At 39.0% G+C, this 22,534-nt stretch overlaps 1 protein-coding gene across 1 annotated transcript; it reads left to right on the top strand.

The window, feature by feature from the left end:
• Window positions 1-962: 962 nt before the first annotated feature.
• Window positions 963-21,840, top strand: kif1ca (kinesin family member 1C, a). Its single transcript, XM_079481973.1, has 24 exons — window positions 963-1,525; window positions 9,309-9,439; window positions 10,481-10,557; window positions 11,239-11,418; window positions 11,513-11,578; window positions 11,674-11,852; window positions 12,315-12,426; window positions 12,742-12,819; window positions 13,922-13,987; window positions 14,073-14,151; window positions 14,260-14,338; window positions 14,423-14,571; window positions 14,651-14,811; window positions 14,898-14,977; window positions 15,250-15,325; window positions 15,425-15,504; window positions 15,746-15,840; window positions 16,861-16,944; window positions 17,160-17,340; window positions 17,583-17,655; window positions 17,748-17,846; window positions 18,552-18,722; window positions 18,919-19,290; window positions 19,423-21,840. The coding sequence occupies exons 2-24, from the start codon at window positions 9,337-9,339 to the stop codon at window positions 20,296-20,298; spliced, it is 3,516 nt and encodes a 1,171-aa protein (XP_079338099.1). The 5' UTR covers window positions 963-1,525; window positions 9,309-9,336; the 3' UTR covers window positions 20,299-21,840.
• Window positions 21,841-22,534: the final 694 nt, after the last annotated feature.

The raw sequence follows: 22,534 nt of genomic DNA, 5'->3' as shown, positions 1-22,534 counted from the left end.
CCTGTTTTGAATAAATATAGTTATGCATATTACGATCAAATATATTGTGTATTTTGTATAAATGATATATTTTCGACACGAACACCCACCCCCACAAAAAAGAATTATGGTGGGGATTTGATTCAATTCGAGCACTGGCCATAATAACATAGCTGACAACTGTAATATCGCTTCATAATATCACAAATTTGACTGAATTAATAGTGTTGTAAAAACTTTACCTCGCGAAAGGGGGATACAGGTCAAAATCCTCCATTTCAGACTGACTGACTGACAGATATTCTGTCGTGAAGATCGACATTTGCTAAAGCATCAAAATACGAGATATTGTCGGCTTTGAGCTAGCTAGAGTATCGTAAATGACACAGGTTGAACAATATTAAACGATGAATGAATGATATCCTAACAGATCTTATGCTTATATATAAGCGCTTGAAAAAGTTTGCCGAGCATCAGATCTGACAGGAAATGTGTAGCGCGCGCCACCGTGAGGGCAGCGCAGGAAGGCCTCGAATGACTTTTTTCATTTTAATAACAATAAAAACAAAGTGATACAAAATATTGTATCTCATTAATTAATGAGATTTATTTTGGCATGACATCATTTGGACCCTTTGCAACAGAAGAAAATAACAAAAAATCTGTTTATTAGGATTAGACTTCAACAACAAGAGACAGTCAACAGTGCGGTACAATAAATGAACTTTAAACAACTGATATATTGAAAAGGAGTCCCTTTGATATTATACGAATGACAAATAGTCACAATACATATTTTTTAAGTACCAAAACAATATGAAACAATATGAAAAATGTAACATACAACTGAAATGAATTAAAATGAAATAGTATTCCTACGTATTATCTTCAAAACAAATTAATTTACAGCGTAAACCGTTAATAAACCGTGATAAATCTCGCGCGAGCCGGGCTTTTAACTTGTCTCCGGACTCGGGGCCGCTGACGTCACGGACTGTTCTTTGGGAAGAGTGACCGAGCAGAGCTTCAAACTTTTACACACCGGTGACTTTCAAACTCTTCCGTCGTCGTTTATATGGATCTGTCAATTCACGGAAGAGTCCCAAACACCTTTGTTACTGATCGAAACATCGTTAGATTCGATCGAGGAGGACGTTTATTCAGATTTTGACTTTTTGTGAGTGAGCTCGAGCGGAGATTTGGGATAGTCCTAGTACTAACGTAACTTACTCGTGCGGTTCCCGTTTATATACGTGTCCTTTAAAAATGAACATCGCTTCCGTTCAGCCAAGCGTTAACTTTTTATATCGTTTTTCGCGTTTATACTGTTTTGTATGCAGTCTGTGGGAATTCCGCTAAACGGAAAAACTTCCACCCAACTTTTTTTTCGTGCAGTTGGTCGTCGTGTGATCCAGCAGGTGGAGAAACACGAGCCGCTCTTTCATCAGATAAAAGCTCCACAATCCATCCAAAAATAAATCGGATTTCTTCGAAAGCCCGGATTTGATTTCACGACTTTGCGACTGGAAATAAGTCTTCAAAACGAGTAAGTGGTCAAAAACACGCATATACTGTAAACATACTTCTGACAGGAATGTTGGAGTTTCTGTCAGGGCAATAATGACATTCCCCACAGGCTTTACATATGAATAAAATATAAATCGTGGCTCCTTTATACATCTTTCGACGTCTGATGATGTCTATATGTCTCCTTGCGGTGATATTGAAGGGATGAACTTGAATTTCTGCAGGATTTCTTGTTGAATGCTTGTCGTTCTGCTGGACAGTTAAAGGGTCATTCTAGGAGGAGATAAAAGTCCTAAGGGGTGGTAAAAATAAAAGTCCCGATGTGGCACCTATGTGTTTTGCATCATCAGCTTGTGTTCAATTCCAAAAGAAAAATCAGATGAGGATTCTGTGTATTGTCAATGAAGGATAAAGTGTGTGTAATACAATATTCACGTGTTCTTGATAAACCTGATCAAATTCCAGGCCTCATAAACATATGCTTAACGTTATTTTTCTTCTTTTATCAGCTAGTATTGTTGAATACTGTTTGGTGGTCTCTTGCTCTTTAATTGAGAACTGTGCTTGCGTGTCTGTATTCTCCACTGCAGCTGCTTGTATTTAGTGACTTTATTACAAGGTACGCACACATCATTCCTCAGACTCACAAAGGTATGCTTTTCTGTCTTTCTCGTGTTAGCTGTCTGTCTCTCTTATTCCTTTCGTCCCGCGGCTGCTGTCCAAACACAGAATCCTGCAGAAAGTTGTGCATCAATTGAAAGAAACTCAAACTTAGGCTGAAAATGGACAAAAATGTCCACGTCTAAACACAGTCATAAAAATATTAGCTTTACATGTTTTTGACACTTTTAATTACTTTATATTTTCACTAGGATCAGATCTTATCATTACTACCAAACATTCATTCACTTACAGAATGTGAACCCTTTAAATACCAGTTTGTTTATATGGTGAGTCGCCATTGTTGTATTTATGATAAAAATGAACGATTCAAATTATTTTCCGTATAATAAATGTGAAGCTTTTCTATTTTTATTATTGTAGTCTTGGATATGTTATTCATCATCAACAATAATCATTTTAATGCATTGTTGTTTTTTGAGCAATGTAGATTGCAAGAAATCACACTTGGGCTGAAAATGGACAAAAATGTCCATGTCCAAAAAAAGGCGTGAAAATATTATATATGCATGTTTTTTCACACTTTCGAGGACTTTATTTTTTCACTAGGATCAGTTCTTATCATAACTATATAACAATACTAGAGCCCGACCGATATGGATTTTTGGGGGCCGATGCCGATGCCGATATTAACTTGAAAAGAGCCGATTTATAAGCCGATATTTTGATTTTGAAAATAAACTGGATATCAGACTAGGGATGCACCGATACCAGTTTTTCTCTGCCGATTCCGATACTGAACTCTCAAATATCGGCCGATACCGATCCAAATCCGATATCAGTTATTGTTGACCTTTTAAGGTTTAGAATGTCTGTAACTCACACAGTCATTAAATTTATCTGCTTAAAGTCAAGCTTTGCATATTCATGAAATACATCAAAACTAAGATAAATAATATACACAGTATGACGAACACCTTTATCAAGAACACTGTGCTAAACTTATAATTGGAATAAATTACATTTAATCAAGCTATGGAGTCATCCAAATGACAATCTGTATTTTCCAACCATCCAGCATTTCTTTGATTGTAGCTGAAATCACGCTGTTGTGTGTGATCCCCGCAACTCTTTAGCATGTAGCACAGCACTCTGCAATGCGTAACCAGAATCCATCCCATGCGCGGTTAACTCAAAAGGGAATGGGACACACGTCGGAGCTCCAAATATTAGCAGTGAAGCTCAAAGATTTTACATCTTTTAACTGATCCGCAACATGCGACGACACTATAGAATAACTCGGGCAAAGCTGTTTCAGAAATGTATTTACGCGATGGTAAACTAACGCGGTTCAGGCGACGGAAGCCTGCATTTTCCATAACAGAGAGAGGCTGATTATCTAGTACAATAAATTCCACAACTTTTTCTGTGATTTTTACAGATTTTTTTGTCGTCTTTGTGAAGTTTTTCTTGCCTTTGAAATAATTCCTGCAAGGTTTGGTGCTTTAATTCGTCCTTTTTGCGTTTCGCTTGTACAAACTCTTCGTGATCTTTTCCGTGATGCTTCTGAAGATGTTTGATTAAATGTGTCGTGTTGTAACGCGCAACAGTGCTTACACACTGGCAGCTGTGCTGCTTTCTGTTGTTTCAAGCGTGAAATATTTCCACATCTGCGACATCTTCAACGCGCTGAAATTTCCATATAGGCATAAAGTTGGGTCCTGAAAGGTCTCCCCGCTAAACTCGCCTGTCGGGCCATTACGCAAAATAAATTTCAAAGTATTTAATTATTATTTTTAAGTAAATGCATTTTTCTCAAAATAAACAAACGTTTTCTATTTACTTAAATACAGCTCCCCGTTCAACAACTGCTGGTAATTTGGTATCGGATTTGGATCGGTTGTGCTGACTCGCGCATGATCGATACCCGATCCATTAAAAAAGGCATGGATCGGAGCCAAATCCGATCCAGAGTATCGGATCGGTACATCCCTATATCAGACCCATTTCCTATAAACTGCACTTACACAACATTCAATAGCAAAATATCTGCCTGTTCTAGGTATGTGGGCTGTATAAACCATTTTCCAGAAGGGATGTTAAAAAAAAGCCTTAGATTACAGTCTCAATGACTAAACAATTGCACATCTAAAGTATATATTTTTCAATGATCACAAAACAGTCTGGTTTTAAACATTTAACACTTTTATTTACTTCCAGTTGACGCTGGTTTTAACAGTGTGTACTGTAAATAAATTATAAGTTAAAGTTAAAGTAAAAGAGCTATAGCAAACAAATTCAATATTCCACAAAACCATAATAAAATTCAAATAAGTTAAATGTATAGCTACATATACAATAAATAAATATAAAATAAATAAATAATACCAAAATATAATTAAAACAATGTAGAATATTCTCAATATATACAGCACACAGGCAAGAGGTTTTCCTCCTTCACTACTTTTTACAAATTATACTTTTAGACTTTTACTCTGTCTACCTCTGAACTTTAATATTTGAACAGTGTTTTGAAAAATGTCTTGAACAGGGTGCTCCTTAGTACTGCCAGTTGAGAAGTGGCAGGTTCATGAGTGAAGCATGAGACTCTGTTTCTCATGTTTTATCGGCCGTTATAAACGCCGATGCCGATTTAAATGCCATTAGCTCATATCGGCCGATATATCGGTCGGGCTCTAAACAATACTAACGTTCATTCATTTTTTGAATTTTAACTCTTTAAATACCAGTTTGTTTACGTGGTGACCCTGTTGTTTTTGATGTAAAAAATGAATCATTCTAAATATTTTCCATAAACTAAATGTGAATCCACTTTTTTTATTAAAGTCTTGGATATGTTAATAATTAACAACAAGATAATTTGTAGTGCATTGTTTTTTTTGACTTGGATTAAAATGTCCATTCTTCAAAGATGATTATATATTCATATTATGTATATTTTTACCAGATCCTTTCCAGTTGATGACTACCAAAACTTTATTCATTTTCAGAATTTCAAAGTATTAAAAATAAATAATGCAAACAAGGGATGAAATATGTTTTCAAATCTCAATAAGCTGCATTGACTTGAATATAAGGTGTTGGATTTGTGATTTGCTGTAAAATACGATGTCTTTCTTTCAAACTGTGTATACACACATACAAACCACACTTTGACATCTATACTAATAGATAAACACTGTTATAGCTGTGTCTTTTTTTCGGTTCGGTTTGAAAACTGAAATGCTCCATAGTCTATAATGGAGAAAATAGCATAAGCTAAAAGCAAATGGTACACATTTGAAAATGTATTAATTTTTCTTAATTTTGAACACTTTGCCAACATAATCGATCTGGATTGTTATATGGAATAGATAAGTTATGCTTGCATGGCAAACAGTTAAAAATGTGTAGTTTTAATGGGTTTCAATGAGGCCAATTTTGTCCAGATGGATCTGAGTGTAACGGTTGTAAAAACATTATGAAAGATCAACCACATGATGTCTAGACGTCTTGTAGTACAGGGTTAAATTACCGTGATGAACATTGCCCCAAAACCCCTAAATAGGTAACATGAACTGAAACATTTCCAGTCTCCATTCACGTTCATATAGTATTCAGTAAAAATCTTTTTACACATTTTAATCTAAATGAACTTTGTTTGCCATGTTTTGAGGGTGAGTAAATGAAAAAGGTGTTTCATTTTAGGGTGAACCTAAGTAAATAAAAACAAAGTTCAGAATTGACAGGAAAATGGTCTTAGATTAGCATTTGTCTTTTATCAGCTTGGACTGGGGTCCTGTTTGTTTAAGCAGCTGAGCATTGTGCCGTGATTTGATTCTGTGCTCCAGATCAAATTTTTTTTGTCCCTAAATCACTAAAATGTGACTAGCGTTAAAGTACCGAATGCCACAGAAACTTTGTGACGGAAGGGAAATGAAAAAGTGAGCAAAAGGGCATAAAACAGGGAGGGGACGATGCCTGAATGTAACTAGCAGGAAAGCTAATATTTGATGACAAATATAGATTTTGGGGTGAACTATGCCTTTAAGTGGCTAGGTAGATTTTTTTTATTCTGCAAGAAAAGAACAGGGTAAAATGCAAATAGTGAAACGCAACTACGTTACAGTTCGTGCATAGTTTGGATAGCAAAATAAATACAGCGTGCTTGTCAGCTTTTAAAAAGAGGAGAAATGTTTCATTTGTGTTGATGACATCAGAGGCTGTGGCGTGCGTGCACCAGCTTTGTTTCTTGCTTCATAAGAATATTATTGATTTGAAATATTGAATTGGCTCATTTGTGATGAATGTAGGCCTTTCGAGAGGAAACCATGTTTCCTTAAAGCAAGACACAAAGTTCAAACGATTAAAAGATCATTTCATCTCATGTATGTCATTAATTAGCCATATTTATAACAATAAAAAACAATTCTACTATGGGACTCATTGGGATGCAAAATCTGTCTGGTTATAAACATTCTTCCAAATATCTTTCTTTCATCAGAACAAAGAAATGTATACACATTTGTAACAACTCGAAGGCGAGTAAATGATGACCAAATTGTCTTTTTTGAGTGAAGTAACAAAGTATCTTCCCTCCAGGGTATCCTGGGTACTGAAACGTCATGTCTGTTGATTTAACATTCAAATGAGTTGTAGATATAAGCAAGCAAATATTTGGCCCACATGCTACATCGCAATAGACATGACATGAACTTAAAATTCACAGGAACCTTGATGCCTCTGTATGTTGCAAGGTTAAAGAAACACAATGTTGAGTTGATGTACATGCCAGCGAATAAATGTACATGCCAGCAATGTGTAATCTCGGTGGCGGTGCGTGAGTCAGGAACCGGTGTGAAACTTTAGATGCGCCGCATGGCTGACAGTCACCTGCTGCGCTTGCATAAGGCAGCGATATGTGTGTAATGTAAGCTATGAGTGTTATGTGGCCTGTGTCACAGAGTGTGTTTGTGTGGTCTGAATCGAAGGGTGTTGCCTGCTTCTTGCAGACACTCGGTGTAATAAAGAAACTTGAGCGACAAAGAGATAAATCCAAGCTTTTCTTGAGTTTAAAATTTGTACTGTATGCTTGTTTTGTGTCCATTCACATAGATTAGTATCAAGATGTAGTTTCACCGCCCTGAAGCGTCCGTGTATTATACATATTGACACACACGAAGTCCCTCAGGACACATTGCTGACTGGATACAGCGCCCCATACCAAACCGCTTATGCTTGAAATACACACTGGAATGTGTTTACAAATTATGGTAACATGCATGTGCACTTACACTTGACTCCAACACAGAGCCATGGGTTAAAGCCCCCCTTCTGAAATACATATCCATACAACTTAGTGTATGTAAACAACATTTCTTATTTTCTGCAAAATGTATGCGGGGTTTATAGTAATTATGCATATACACACACATCCATGTATAATTGTAAGAAAAATATATATTAAATATGTATTTGTATATAATATAAATGATATATATATAAAAATGTATATGTATATATTTACATGCGCGTGTGTGTGTGTGTGTGTGTGTTTATAGCTATATCTATAATTATTATACACATTATACCAGTGTTTTGCACGGGATTTTGAGCTGGCGCTGATGATGTCACACACTAATTAGCATTTTCTTACGTCATCACATGTGTTTGGTCTAGTGTTGGTAAAATCGTTTTCACTTCTACTCTCTGATCTGTCACGTCATATTGTATTTTAACACAACTGAATGCCATTTTCACATATTATCTGGCACCCATTGTCTAATTAATGAACGGGAAACAACGTTACAGCCACACATAGTATGGAAACATATGGAAACGTGCCATAAGCATCCTCTTTTCTTTATCCTCCGATCATAAATGTTTCTTGGAGGTATGAGCTATAGAATGAGATTGGTCAAATGACCTAAAAAACCCTTTTATAAAATAATTGCACCATATGGACCTTGACAAAGGTAACGGCTATTATTTTATGTTATGTCGTTTCATACAGTCATCTGACCACGGTAATATTGAGACAACTTTGCTATTGCGATAACACGCTATAGATAATATCGTTGCATCCCTAGCAACCCTAATTTTTGGGTAAAGAAGCACTTAAACTGTTAGCTAAATAGTAATAGGAATGTGATATTATAAAAACAACATTGTTTGTAGAAAGTAAACTTCGAATCTTCAGAAGAATTGTGCAACTTTTCCTGTCCTTTGTTTCTCAGAAATGTGATGGGGACCCCTTAGAACATTCTGGAGGCCCCCTGGGGTTCCCCGGACCCCAGTTTGAAAACCTCTGGGTTCAATTATTTTGTAGGGATCCATTATATAGTTACCGTCTATATCTGTATGGCACAATAGTAGCATTTTTGTCTAAATTATGAAATGGCTCTGCTGCTATAATGTGCTTGTTGTATGAAAATGGAAATTTGTACACACATTTACTTTTTCTCTTGTTTCATTATATTTTTTGTGACGTGGTCAACTAATGGCTTTATTAATAGCTGATATTGTGTTAATGCCGATAACACAAAGTAAATTACAGTAAATGATCTATAATATTGCTGGATCCGTTGTAAAATGAGTCAAAGGCTGGGCTACAGCGTGTTCACTGTTCCAACGTGTCCGTACAATAACATTAGCTTGTGTGACGGGTCTTTGTGTGGCTGTTTTTGCAGAATAAGCATTATTTTCACACTTGTGCCTGTTGTAAAGGCACAGCTTTAATTATCGTGTTGTAGTAAAGTGTTTCATTATGTCCTGAGGTCCTTCTCAGTGTATGTGTTTGACTTGACAAGTGCACACGGCCCCTTGGCTGCTGGCCCAACTCTCGTCCTCGCTTTAAACCAGCTGGGAACAAGTTGGAATATTGGAAGAAGATAATGTCTGTCTGTTCGAGCAGTAGCCGGTATTCTTTCTCTGATCCGGATGACATGCTTAAGAAACCAATCGGGAATAAAATGTGTGGGAGAAATTAAGTATTTTTAACTAGTTACTCTGTGATACAGGAATGTTGTTTTATATTTTTCAATATTCTACTAATAATTTACAAATATTTACATGTTGTGACAGATGGGTTAACCTGTTTAGGATTGGATTACATTATTGTAAACATCTCAAATGTCATGGGTTATATGAATCGTGACATTAATATACAGCTTCTGTCACAGGTGCCGGGTCAGCTGATAGGTGGTTATCATGGCGTCATCGGTAAAGGTGGCGGTGCGCGTGCGGCCGTTCAACAGCCGCGAAACCAACAGAGGAGCCAAGTGTGTGATCCAAATGCAGGACAAGAGCACATGTGAGAAACACACACACACACACACACACACATCTAAGACATTTACTAAACACATATATTAGATATCTAAAGAAAATGTCAAATTTTAATCGCATCCAGAATTAAAGTTTGTGTTTCCATAATATGTTTCTGTGAACAGTGCATATTTATTTCGTATTTATAAACACACACAGTACATCTATACACATTATGGAAATATTTACATGTTTTTATTTATATTTACCAATCATTTTGATTGTCTATAAATGTTTATTCATTTTAATAATTTATATGTATATGCGTTTATAAATACAAAATTAATACGCTCGGTACACAGACATATATTAGGTAAACACATACGTTTATTCGGAATGCGATTAATCGTTTGACAGCCCTTATTTTAATTAATTTAACTGTAGCGTTTTCATACAAAATGAGTTCTGCTCTTGAGGTTCCTGTTTGTGTTAAAATAAATATAGATATATAGATAGCATCATCATTTGCTCTTTTCAGTTACTCTATGAACACTTCGTGGGTTCATGTGTGTTTAGTTGTAGTTGTAGTTTAGTTGTGATGTCACCTTGTTGCACTTCAGTTTTTTCGGATAGATTTATTATCATGTTAATATCCAAAAATACACCAACGTCTCCACCCACACAGGGACAGAAGGGAATTTCAGAAACCACTGTACAATCCCGCCGCCTGCCAGACCTCACATTCCTTCTCTCCTCTACACAACATTTCCACCCTGATCTCTACTTCACATTAACCTGCAGTCTCTCTCTCTCGCTCTCTCTCTCTCTCTCTCTCGCTCTCTCTCTCTCTCTCTCTCTCTCTCTCTCTCTCTCTCTCTCTCTCTCTCTCTCTCTCTCTCTCTGGCAGTCTGTTGGTTTTGTCGCCCCTCCAGCACAAATACTGGGCTGTGTTAAAGCTCAGGACTTTGCTCCGCTCTATTGTTACCCAGCAGCTCTTCTCCACCCTCTGGTTTCCTTCTTAACATCACTTCCCACGGGAATTTTACTTCAGAGCGAAACTGATGTTCTGTACATGTGTGTTTTACAGGTATTAGTAATCCTAAGCAACCCAAGGATGCGCCCAAAAACTTCACTTTTGACTATTCATACTGGTCCCACAGCTCGGTAAGTTTCCAATTCCAAGCCGAGGCTGCGTTCTGATTTGCACAATTATAGTGGCAAGAAAGTCTACTGGAAACCTTATGTTGTGCACATTTCTTTCCAAGCATGCATCTGTTTTAGCTTAGCGTGCCCACAACTCCATGTGCTACTGAAGGGGAGGAATTTTTTCCAGATCAGACAGTTTTAGGAAGATGAACCTAAAAGTTCAGTCATGATGATTTTGGATTTCATTTCAGCGGATACAAACTAAGTGTGTGTCGAAGTTCAAAAGCCCCATTTTGATCATGATGCTTTCTCACTCCATACTAAAACAAAAACGATATAAATTAGGACCAGAGCATGTGAGCGAGAGCGTAGTGGGAAGTGGAGCCTTAATATTTCTCGCGGAGCAGACGGATCCTTTCTGAAAATTCTGCTTTCTCAATACGCTAAGAGTCGCTCGCTCAGCTCTTGGTGATTTACTTTTTTGCTGCTGGATTATTGTCCCATGTACACTGCATGAGCCTGAATAATAACGGCATGCACGTCAGCTACAAACGCCTCGACCGTTTGGGGAGGTGCGTGGGCAACAAGAGGTTAACGAAAATGAAATACTTTATCAGTTATTATACAGTTATTTTAGGCACGCTTTAAATAAAAATTGACCAATAATATTGGCTGTAATGTCACTTTACTCTTTCACAGGAAGAGGACCTGTCCTTCGCGACTCAGAGAAAGGTGTACCAGGACATCGGCGAGGAGATGCTGCTTCATGCCTTTGAGGGTTATAACGTATGTATCTTCGCTTACGGACAGACTGGAGGTGGGAAATCATACACAATGATGGGAAAACAAGAACCTGGGCAGCAAGGCATCATTCCACAGGTATTTTATTAAGAAGAACATAGAATGAGGGATATATCATTCAATATGTGTTATATATATACATGATCACGCGATTTTATGATTTGTCCTGTAGATGTGTGAGGATTTATTCCAACAAACAGCGGCAAACACCGACCCTGATCTGTCCTTCTCTGTAGAGGTATGTTTTGTCTTTGATGTGTTCAAAACACAGCTAGCATAGAATAAATATCTCCTGACTTTATACACACAATTATTTTGTTATTGTCTTTGTAGGTCTCATATATGGAGATTTATTGCGAACGGGTTCGAGACCTGTTGAACCCAAAGAGCCGAGGGGCCCTGCGAGTGAGAGAGCATCCTATAATGGGCCCTTACGTTGAAGACCTTTCCAAGATGGCCGTCACTAACTACACTGATATTGCCGACCTCATGGACACGGGCAACAAAGCAAGGTGTTATTACATAAACTGAGCATCAACTCTGGGTTTCTTTCACAAAGCGTTCATTTCTTTATTATTATCAACCTGTGCGAAAAACAGATGCTAAAAGTTCATGCTAATTCGTGATGTACTGTAGCGCCCCTTGTGGTACAATAGTGTTTCCTTTTATTGCTCCATCAGCTCCAATGAAACATGAGGTGTATGGTACAAAACAAACACTAACTTATTTATTGGACAGACTTATTTATTTGGCAAAAAAGCAAACTTCAGCATATTAGGAACTTTTCTAGAAATGTTTGCCAAGCCTCCTTAAATTCTTCTGAATGGCTGACGATTTGATAAACTCAGATCATTGGTTCAGGTAGGTCACAGTGTGCACACTTTTTAGGGAACTAAACCTATTAATGGCTTACTTATAGCTGTCATCAGTGTGGATTGTTTTTTTTCTAAATTGTATTTTTATATCATTTTAAGGACTGTTGCAGCTACAAACATGAACGAGACCAGCAGTCGCTCTCATGCCGTCTTCACCATCCTCTTCACGCAGCGCCGACACGACAACATGACCAGCCTGGACACTGAGAAGGTGTGTGAGAGATAATGGAGAACACTCGTAGGGTGTGTTTGAAATGTCATACTGTTACAGGCGCCACTTCATATACTTTGCATAGTATTCAAATTTTCTGATCGTTGGGAATTCCCACATGATCTCTAGGAACACAACTAGAGCTAGGAATATAATGGGCTATAGATCACCTGCCACTTCCACTGTAAAACAAAGTGGTAACGTTTTAGATCTGTTGAGTTTGACAATAGACAAAAAACTTAAGCTGTACCAGTTTACGATCATGCTTCTTTTATCTGTTTGTTTGTTTACTTTGCTCGATCTGGTTTGTCTCAGGTGAGCAAGATCAGTCTGGTTGATCTGGCAGGAAGTGAGAGAGCAGACTCATCTGGAGCCAAGGGCATGAGGTTAAAGGTCAGTGTCCAGTATCATCCTGTTCTTCAATTAAAGGGTTGATTCACCCATAAAACGAAACCGTTCAGAATAATATTTGTAATCAGTGTTTGATGTAACTAGTTACTAACTAAGTTCCTAACTAGTAACTGTAATTTCATTACTTTTCAAGGGAAAAGTAAAGTAAGTCTTATGTGTTCTGTAATTACACTTTGTAATACTTTGGTTAGTTAATAAAAATACTTTGTAATTATTTATTTGAATGAATTAAATGAGTCGTTTCATGTCTATCCTTGAATCACATAACTAATCAAGGTTGATATCGAAAGTCATTAGTTATACGTAATTAAATACTTTTTGCAAAGTGTAATACACCACATAAACTGTAATGGAAGTGTCATTAGGATCAGTTTTTGGTTATACTTGATCTCTTTATACTACCTGCCGTTCGCCCACATGTCGAGCATTAAAGGAAAAGTTCATCTCAAAATCAAAATTGTGTCAATTTTACTCACCCGCGTGACGTTAAATGTGTTTTGAGACCTCGCGGCGTCTTCGGAGCACAAATGAAGACATTTAGGTGACATCCAAGAGATTTCCATGTCTCCTAATAGACATCAAGGTTATAGTTGTTGTCAAGGTACGAAAGACATCGTTAAATTGGTCTCTCCGCTCATAGTGGCTCAGTTGCAGTTTTTTTAAGAGACGACAATGCGAAGAACAAACCAAAATAACGACTTTAATCGATATATTCTCCTCTGGGTTGTCGGTCTATGGTGAGCGTTCACGAGAGCACTTCGACGCATGCGCATCTGGTTTGAGAATATATCGATGAAAGTCGTTGTTTTCACACAAAGTATTCTCGTCGCTAAATTGAGCCACTATGAGCAGAGGGACCAATTTTACGAAGTCTTTAGTACTGTTTTGGAAATTGACAACAACTATAACCGTGATGTCTATGAGGAGGCTTGGAAATCTCTCGGATGTCACCTAAATATCTCAGAAGACGCCGGGAGGTCTAAAAACATGTTGAACGTCATGTGGATAAGTAGAAAATAACTCCATTTTGATTTTGAGGTGAACTTTTCCTTTGAAGTCGGTTTGACTGCGGTCTGTTTTGTAGGAGGGAGCCAATATTAATAAATCTCTCACAACACTGGGGAAAGTCATCTCAGCTCTGGCAGACATGGTGAGACAAACTTTTCCTTTTCAACGCTTCTATTTTCTTCTATTTTAAGTTCTTTGATGCGTAACAGTCGCTCTCCTCTCCACAGAACAGCACAAAGAAGAGACGCTCGGACTTTATTCCCTACAGGGACTCTGTGCTCACGTGGCTTCTGAGAGAGAATCTGGGTAAGTCGTGCTGTCTCGTGACGAGAAGTTTTAAAAAACATTGACAAACCAGAGCTACAGATGACCAATAGGGTCAATAGGCAATCACACATTTGTGTGTGTTTGAAGGTGGAAACTCTCGCACGGCCATGATTGCTGCTCTGAGCCCGGCAGATATCAATTACGAAGAAACGCTCAGCACGCTCAGGTAAAACCTCTTTCTAATAACAGTACATTAAAGCCACGTTCTGCTGTACGTCTCATCCTGAGCGCTCTGTGCGTTCTTCCACAGGTATGCCGACAGGGCCAAGCAGATCAAGTGTAACGCTGTGGTCAACGAGGATCCAAACGCTCGTATGGTCCGGGAGCTGAAAGACGAGGTGAACAGACTCAAACAGCTCCTGCTATCTCAGGGACTCAGCAACCTCATCACTGTCTCAGGTAAAACACATTCGACACCTGTACTGTGTTTAACTCCACGTAAAATGTTCGATGGAGTCTCACGCTCTTTCTGTCGCAGGGTCTGAAGCAGGCCAGCCGGCTTTGGCAGGCACGTCAGGTGCGCTGAATCAACCCTCGCTCTCGTATGTTCAGACTACCTCTGATGCGCCGATGGAGGGCGAGACGCCTGCGAGTCCCAATGAGCTCATCAGCAAAGAGGAAGCGGTTGAGATGCTCAAGGTAGGGGGCGGGGCTTGCATATATTTGATTCACATTTCAAAAAGTGTATGGCAAAACGGCTTGAAATCACTGTTTCTGTGTGTCAGGAAACTGAGAAGATTATTGCCGAGCTAAATGAAACCTGGGAGGAGAAGCTCAGGAAAACAGAATCGATACGACAAGAGAGGCGAGTGCACACGCAACACACTTGCACATGTGTTTAAAATACAATTACACGATGCGCGGGTGCATACCTTTCTCAAAACAACACACTTGAGCCTGATCGGCTGGTTTTACTAAATTGATGGTTGTCAAGACACCTTGTTTATTATCCGTCTAATGGGAACCGAAACGTCTGTCAGTTATGTTTCACACATCTGTACTGACGTAACAGACTTTGTAATTAACCTTTAATGGCACAACACTATCATAACGACAGATGTTTTGATGACACATTAGGGAGTCTCTGCTGGCTGAGATGGGCGTGTCTGTGAGAGAGGACGGAGGAACAGTGGGCGTCTTCTCGCCCAAAAGAGTGAGTCTCTAACTCTACAACACACACGCATGCACACGTGGACATACAATGTTGTCTGACAGAGATTTCTAAGTGTTTCAGCATGTTTTTATTTTCCAGACGCCCCACCTGGTGAATCTGAACGAGGATCCGCTGATGTCAGAGTGTCTGATTTATTACATTAAAGATGGAGTCACCAGGTGACAGCATGCAGAGTTTGGGATCATTACGTTACGTTATATTATTTCAAAGATGACAGAATTTCTATTTTTGGGTGACGTATCCCAAAACGTGTTTGTGCTTATAAACACAATATTACGTTTTTATTTTAATTTTTTTATTTTAAGAAATGTCAAATGTTTTTTATTGTTGTGTTCCTTCTGTGTGGTGGAACAAGTGCATGCTTAAATTAGATCTGTGTTTGTGTGTGTGTGTGTTTAGGGTCGGGCAGGAGGATGTGGATATTCGTCTTACCGGTCAGTTTATAAAAGAACTACATTGTGTCTTCTGCAGCGAAGTCAATGAGAATCAAGAAGGTAAGAACCCCCACGTGACCTTCACTGACACACACCAGTAAGTGCATTCGTTCGTAATCAGACTCTCAGTCATCTCACTAGTTAGGGCACTAATCATGGAGGCAAATTGCAAAACAAAGTGAAATGTTTCATCTCTTAAAGTGGCCGTAACTTAGACAGTTTCTGCATATCTCATGTTAATCTCGAGCACTCACAGAATAGCATCACACCCTTCCAATATCGCTAGTTTGATCACATTTATAAAAGACAGATACAGCTGTACGATTATTTCCGAAGACACACAATACGCATAGGGAGGATTCGGGGTGGAACTAACGATCGTGCCAAATGCCAACAAAACACAAACATATGACTCCATTTAGTATTATGCAACGTTTATTTATTACACGGCTCGTTGGAATGCTTAATTCTGATTGGCCATTTGCAGGTTCGTTATTCCACGAAAAAAACAACCTCTTGTGGCTTGTCTGTTGGCGTCTGCTTTTGCGGGAGAATTGTTCAATAAGGGACTATGTAAAGCTGTAACTAAACAGATTTTCTTTCCGAAACCTATACGAACGCTGAAGCAGTGTATTGAGTCTATATATAGTATACTATAATAGTACGTCATACGTCCAACTCGCTTTTTGACATTATAAAGAAGTCAGAATGCATGAAACAACATTGCACATCCCCTTTAAGAGAATCAATGCTCACTGTGGGTTCCATTGCTGGAAATGTCTACGCATATTCTGACGCTGAAGTCGTCAGCATCATTATATTTATTATATTTTATAATACTTTATATAGTGTAGACGTAGGCGGTTTCATATGCAGGGATAGTGAAATTGTTACATTTACCATTTGCAGACTGTTACATGTGACATGTGATTTATATATCAAGAAGAATTTAAAGGATTTTAGACACCACTTAGAACAGCTAGTACCTGTTTCCAGTCAATGGTAGAATGCTGACGGTGCTGTTATATATTATGAATGTTTTGGCACAAAAAAGTATGTGTTATGTTTGTGTTCCTGCAGTGGTTGTGACCCTGGAGCCGCTGGTCGGGGCAGAAACGTACGTCAATGGAAAGCTAATCACTGACGGAGTCGTGCTGAAACAAGGTAACGTGTCACTTTAAGCTAATTTCTGTGCCGTCCGCAACGTTAAGAAAAAGCAGATCGAACATAGGTCTATTATATCAGCCATCATATCAGTTATTGATCATTGTCAATATAATTTTTTGTGGACCTCTATTTTGTCCATGTCTGTTTGTATATGCATATGAAGGCGTTTTTTGTTGACTGACTGATGCATGAAACCAGTCATTCTGTCACAGGTAACCGTATAGTGATGGGGAAGAACCACGTGTTCAGATTTAACCACCCCGAGCAGGCCAGACTGGAGAGAGAGCGCAGTGCCGCGCAGGACCTACAGGGGGAGCAGGTGGACTGGAGCTACGCACAGGAAGAACTGCTGGAGAAACAGGGCATTGACATCAAGCAGGAGATGGAGAAGAGGTTAAACGCGTCAAAGTCAATGCGTGTCTTAGTTTAGGTCATAATCACGGAGAATGTATAAATGTAACTGAAATGAAAACAAAGAGATGAATGTTCAGAACAGTCTTTACAGTGCTTAGACACATGAATGCTTTAGATACAAGCGTCTGCTAAATGACTAAATGTTAACAAATGCATCAATGAACATGGTTTTGTAACCATGCGAAACCAACAATAAGTGACAAATAAGTTTTCTCTTTTAGATTGCAGGATCTGGAAAATCAGTATCGTAAAGAGAAAGAGGAGGCCGACCAGCTCCTGGAACAACAGAGACTGGTTAGATTTATACACACACATGTAAAAAGCCCCAAAACGGTCTCACAATAAACGATGGATGTGCTTCATTTAAACACACTTTCTGTATGTAGTATGCAGACTCGGACAGCGGGGACGACTCGGATAAACGCTCCTGTGAGGAGAGCTGGAGACTCATCTCTTCTCTCAGAGAGAAGTTACCAGCTAACAAGGTCAGACCCAAACACACACCCTCCACTAACACAGATGGTTTTGAGACATTCAACACGATCATCTGATCGCACAGAACATGGTTAAGAGCACTTAGACATCACAGTCCCACAGACCGTTGCCGTGGGAATACTGCACTTTACAGCAGTCAATGTGTGTGTCATTGTGGAGGTGAGTTTGACCCGTGTGGAGGTCAGACAGATGCCATTCAACTGAATGACTGTGGTTTCTCTCGACATGTGCATGTATTCGATGATATATCACGATAGTGAACACGCACGGTATTGATATTGCGCACAATTCCAAATGCCATAAATAATGAATGTAGATATAACTTAATATCTGAGTTGTAAACAGAGGACAAATGTTATACATTTTTATTTGAACTAAAACATGGAAGCCCAGGAGATATTGAGTGAAAAGCTCTAATTCTTTATGATTGTTTTAGACAATTGGGCTCTTTCACATTTGAATTAGTTGGAAACTGTTGGTTACTTTTATAATTTTTTTTACTTATAATTATACATTTTTTTTAGTAGTTAAATTAGTGCTGTCAATCGATTACAAAATTAACATTTATGTTTTTAAATATACTTTATTTAGGCTGTTTTCACACATCAAACTCTAACACAATGTGCCATCATCATATGCAAGGTATCATTTTTTTCAAACATCTTTATATACTGTTATTTACTGTTGTTTTGCAGATGCAGTCTATAGTGAAGAAGTGCGGTTTGCCCAGCAGTGGTAAGAGGAGGGAACCTCTGCGCGTGTATCAGATCCCCCAGCGGCGTCGTGTGCCCACCTCGCAGGAGTCCAAGCACAGACTCAGCCTGGAAGAGCTTCGCACGCAAGCTGTCAAAGAGATCTGCTATGAGGTACCTCACAAGTAACTTTCAGTCTGCCTGGAAACAGTCACAAAGTACAAGATGCACAAAGATGAAATATATACCTGAAATTATGGGTTAAACCGAGAAATTCATTTTGCACAAAACACGCTGTTTCTTCAAACTGTAGTCAGATTAGCTGGATGCATTTCAATCGTCTGAGCGTCTGTGCTTTTCTCCTCTCAAGGTGGCCCTCGGAGACTTCCGGCACACCCGACAAGAGATCGAGGCCTTGGCCATCGTCAGGATGAAGGAGCTCTGTCGCATGTACAGTCAGAAAGACCCTCAGGAGAGAGAGAGCTGGAAGAGCGTGGCCAAAGATGTATGTGAGACAGTGGGCATCGGTGAGGAGGAGGGAGACCGAGAGGAGAGATCCACAGGAGCGGCGGTCGGGAACGAGGGCGGGAAGACGGATATGGGTGAGCTGAAGGCTCATATCGATAAACTGACTGATATACTGCAGGAGGTGAAGCTGCAGAATAATATGAAGGATGAGGAGATCCAATCGCTGAGGGACCGCATGGTGAAGATGGAACAGATTTTCCCCGTAGAAGCTGAGGTAACCATTGAACTCTTATGTTCGAGGTCCCAAACACATCACAGAAAAATAACAGATTCTGTCCGAACGCTGCGTACATGAGCATAAAAAGGTGTCTGTGTAAACCGTATAAACCTTCTTTTTGTTTTCCAGGGAGACGATGATGATGATACCGACATCACAGTGGGTGGAGCCGGAGGAGACGACCCATCACCACAAGGCAACAGAAGGGATGAGGATTCTGGGTATCGACGGGGTCGGCATCGCTGGCAGTACCCCGACAAGTACCAAGACCCCAAACGTCGCAGAGGATCCGGATATCAACCGTACAACGCCCCCTTCATACCTCCATCCCAAAACAATCCGTTTAGCACCCAATCATCTCGATTCCAGAATCCATCGTTCAATTCTCAAACACGCAACCCAAATGGCCCATTTCTCCCAGGCACTGGACGGTTCCTGCCACCTCAAGATCGAAAGCTTCAGTTCCCTTTTAAGAATAATCCACAGCACAGAGGCTTTATGTGGGGCCCGTCTGGAAGCCACGGGGGGGGCGACGGAGGACAAGATCCGGCCCCTAATACTGATATGCTTCACGCTTTCCAGTCCTCTCCCTCTCCAAACAAGGGCCAGTGGCCCAACAGTCACCACCAACAACGACGTAACCATGGCAACAGAGGCTACAGTAACCGGGGCAACAGGCAAAGGTCACGAAACAGGGGACGAAACCCATTTGAGGGTTACACGACCAACGAGCAGGATGGGAATGTTGAACGAAGAGATGGCGGGTCGGGGCAGCACAAACAGGGGCGAGCGTGGTACTCCTGGTACAATCCAATTTTAGTTTCCAACCAGTCCGTTCCCGACGAACATCAACAAAACAATCAGCACCAGGGCAGGCAAGGTTTCTACAGACATCCCAACTCGCACTACCAGCCCTCTCATCACCAGCGAGGTAACCCTCCAGATATGACCTCATATGGGTTCGAAGGTAATCCCAATCCACCTTCAGAGTGCATGGAGACCTGAATTATGTGTTTTTGGGATGTTGTGAAGTGCTCGACATTCTGTTCTCGAAGACACTCAAGTGACTGTCCAGGCTTCCGGACGAGAGCCTGTTTTTATCTTCATTCATCGTTTTGCTGTGGTGTGTCGTGGAACGGTTAGATCATGAAAACATGCTGGAGCAACAGCGAAAGACAATTTTTACCCAAAGGTTTTTATATCGTCAGCATTTTTAGGAAAATAAACGTGCAACCACACGTTGTATATATTGCAGTTCTTTACCTGCACTCGGCGTGCTTTAAGAGTGATATTTTATGTGCAAACCTATCTGTACGTTACTCACTTATATGTATATATCCATACATTGATTATATTATATATTTGCAACGGAGTATCTAGTAATTCATCGGTTCTTTATAACGTGACATAGCTTTTACAATTCTGTACATTTGGAAAGTTCTGCTGGATCTTGAATGATTTTACGTTGTGCCTGCTGAAACACCAAAGAATGGAGTTATCTTGAGAGCCTTTAGGCTCTTAACTACTATTGATGCTGACGTTTTTATTATTAGACATTTTGATCAAATTGTTTTGTATACTTGGATATTAAGGTTCATGCGTTCGTCACCTGTTGGGATTCAAAGACACGGGTGAAAATCTTAAGACCGTTGAGTGAAATGGTGGGGTGACGGTGCCTCTATTTTCTTTGTGTGGCACGTTCTGATAAACCAACAAGAAATCCTGTTTCTTGTATGTAAGGTATGTTCACACAGACCGTGATTTACCGCGATAAACAACTAGAAAAATGAATTTGGAAAGATGGTAATGATTTTATTAATGATGTGTAAGGTGGAGTTGTTTTATGCAAATAAGCATTGACACAATGCACAGACAAACAACGAGAGTAAAGACTCTTTATTATTAACCGCCACCTGACACAACTGGATACTGTAGTTGAAAGAGAATTTGTGTCTGTGTGAATGTAGCTTTGCATGTATACACATGGCAGATGCTTTTATCTGCATTTTTTATCCTTTTTTATTGGTTTGTGGACACATTGGCATTGTTCGATCCATCAGTGAAGCTACAGAAACATTCAATGAAGTTTTCAATCTTTCCTCCTAAAGTAAAATCTCATTGGTCGGAAATCATCAAATGTGTCGGCTGTGATTGTTGTCGCTCCTCGCAGCATTTTGCTTCCGATTCTTGTGCCACGCGTGTTCTCGTCTGATAATGATATTCTTTTGCAAAAAAAGAATAAAAGGATCTTACAAGTTTACCTTGACTGCTCCTGCTGTGTCGTAATTGTGCTTTTAATCACTTTATATTTGAAAATGTATTTTTAAAGGAATATTGTATTGGGGATCCTGGGATTAATCTAAATCTCTGTTAACATATCATATGTGTATTTTGTGGAAGTTGTACGATGGTAATACAGCATCATACTTAAGAAATAGATATTAGAAGACCATTATAGGCATAAAATCTGTTTTTAAATCCTCATTATTTGATGTCTGTCATATAATAGCGTTCATAATAAACACTGAAGTATTTCACTGAGAAGACAGATCGTCTTGTTGTTTTAAAGATCGGTTGTTTACAATAACTCAACCTTTTTATAGTTATTGTACAATTGTGTGGTGCTAAATATTGTGGTTATATTTGTTGTCATGTAGCATCAATGTTTTGGTGTATATTTAGCTCAAGTACATCTTGAGCTTATATCATTCATTACGATATAAACTAAAACTGTACAAATTTGCAAACATATTAAAAATTATTTTCCAATTGTCACTGTCAGAAAATTGTACAGACATCTAGAATTGTCTGTAGCACAGGGAAGGTGAGATGAAGCGATGATGGGTGACTTCGTCTGGACAGTAGTCTTAAAGACAAAAACCATCAAATGTACACTTTCACATTTTTAGTAACTGTTTTGTTAATCTCAGTATCATGTCTGTAATTTGTCACTTCTGCGTATACGAGTAATAATACAGAAATGTGTAATCGAGTACAGTCAATGCGGTACATTTTTTGATTAATTTTGTATTCAGCATGTTAAACTTCATATAGAAACAGTAGAAATGAAAGCAAAACGCAACTTTTTCAAAAACTTGTTACGTTGTGTTTTCAAAGTTTGAGAAAATCTTATTTTTCCAGTAGATGATAAATATTTACTTTATTACATTTAGCAGATTTAAATGCAGAAAATCCAACACTACAGGTATGTATGAATTTTGCATTTGCTATTACATTGATA

The sequence above is a fragment of the Barbatula barbatula genome, assembly GCF_947034865.1.
Source record: "Barbatula barbatula genome assembly, chromosome: 2".
NCBI classification, from domain to species: domain Eukaryota; kingdom Metazoa; phylum Chordata; class Actinopteri; order Cypriniformes; family Nemacheilidae; genus Barbatula; species Barbatula barbatula.
Note: the sequence above shows the minus strand (reverse complement) of the source record. Positions and strands in the feature narration are given on the sequence as shown.

Bases quoted from the DNA above. Each gene is read 5' to 3' on its own strand.
- kif1ca (XM_079481973.1), top strand. From the start codon at position 9,337: ATGGCGTCATCGGTAAAGGTGGCGGTGCGCGTGCGGCCGTTCAACAGC. The intron at 11,579-11,673 runs GTATGTTTTGTC...TTGTCTTTGTAG, and splicing joins ATCTGTCCTTCTCTGTAGAG to GTCTCATATATGGAGATTTA. The intron at 17,847-18,551 runs GTCAGACCCAAA...GTTGTTTTGCAG, and splicing joins AGAAGTTACCAGCTAACAAG to ATGCAGTCTATAGTGAAGAA.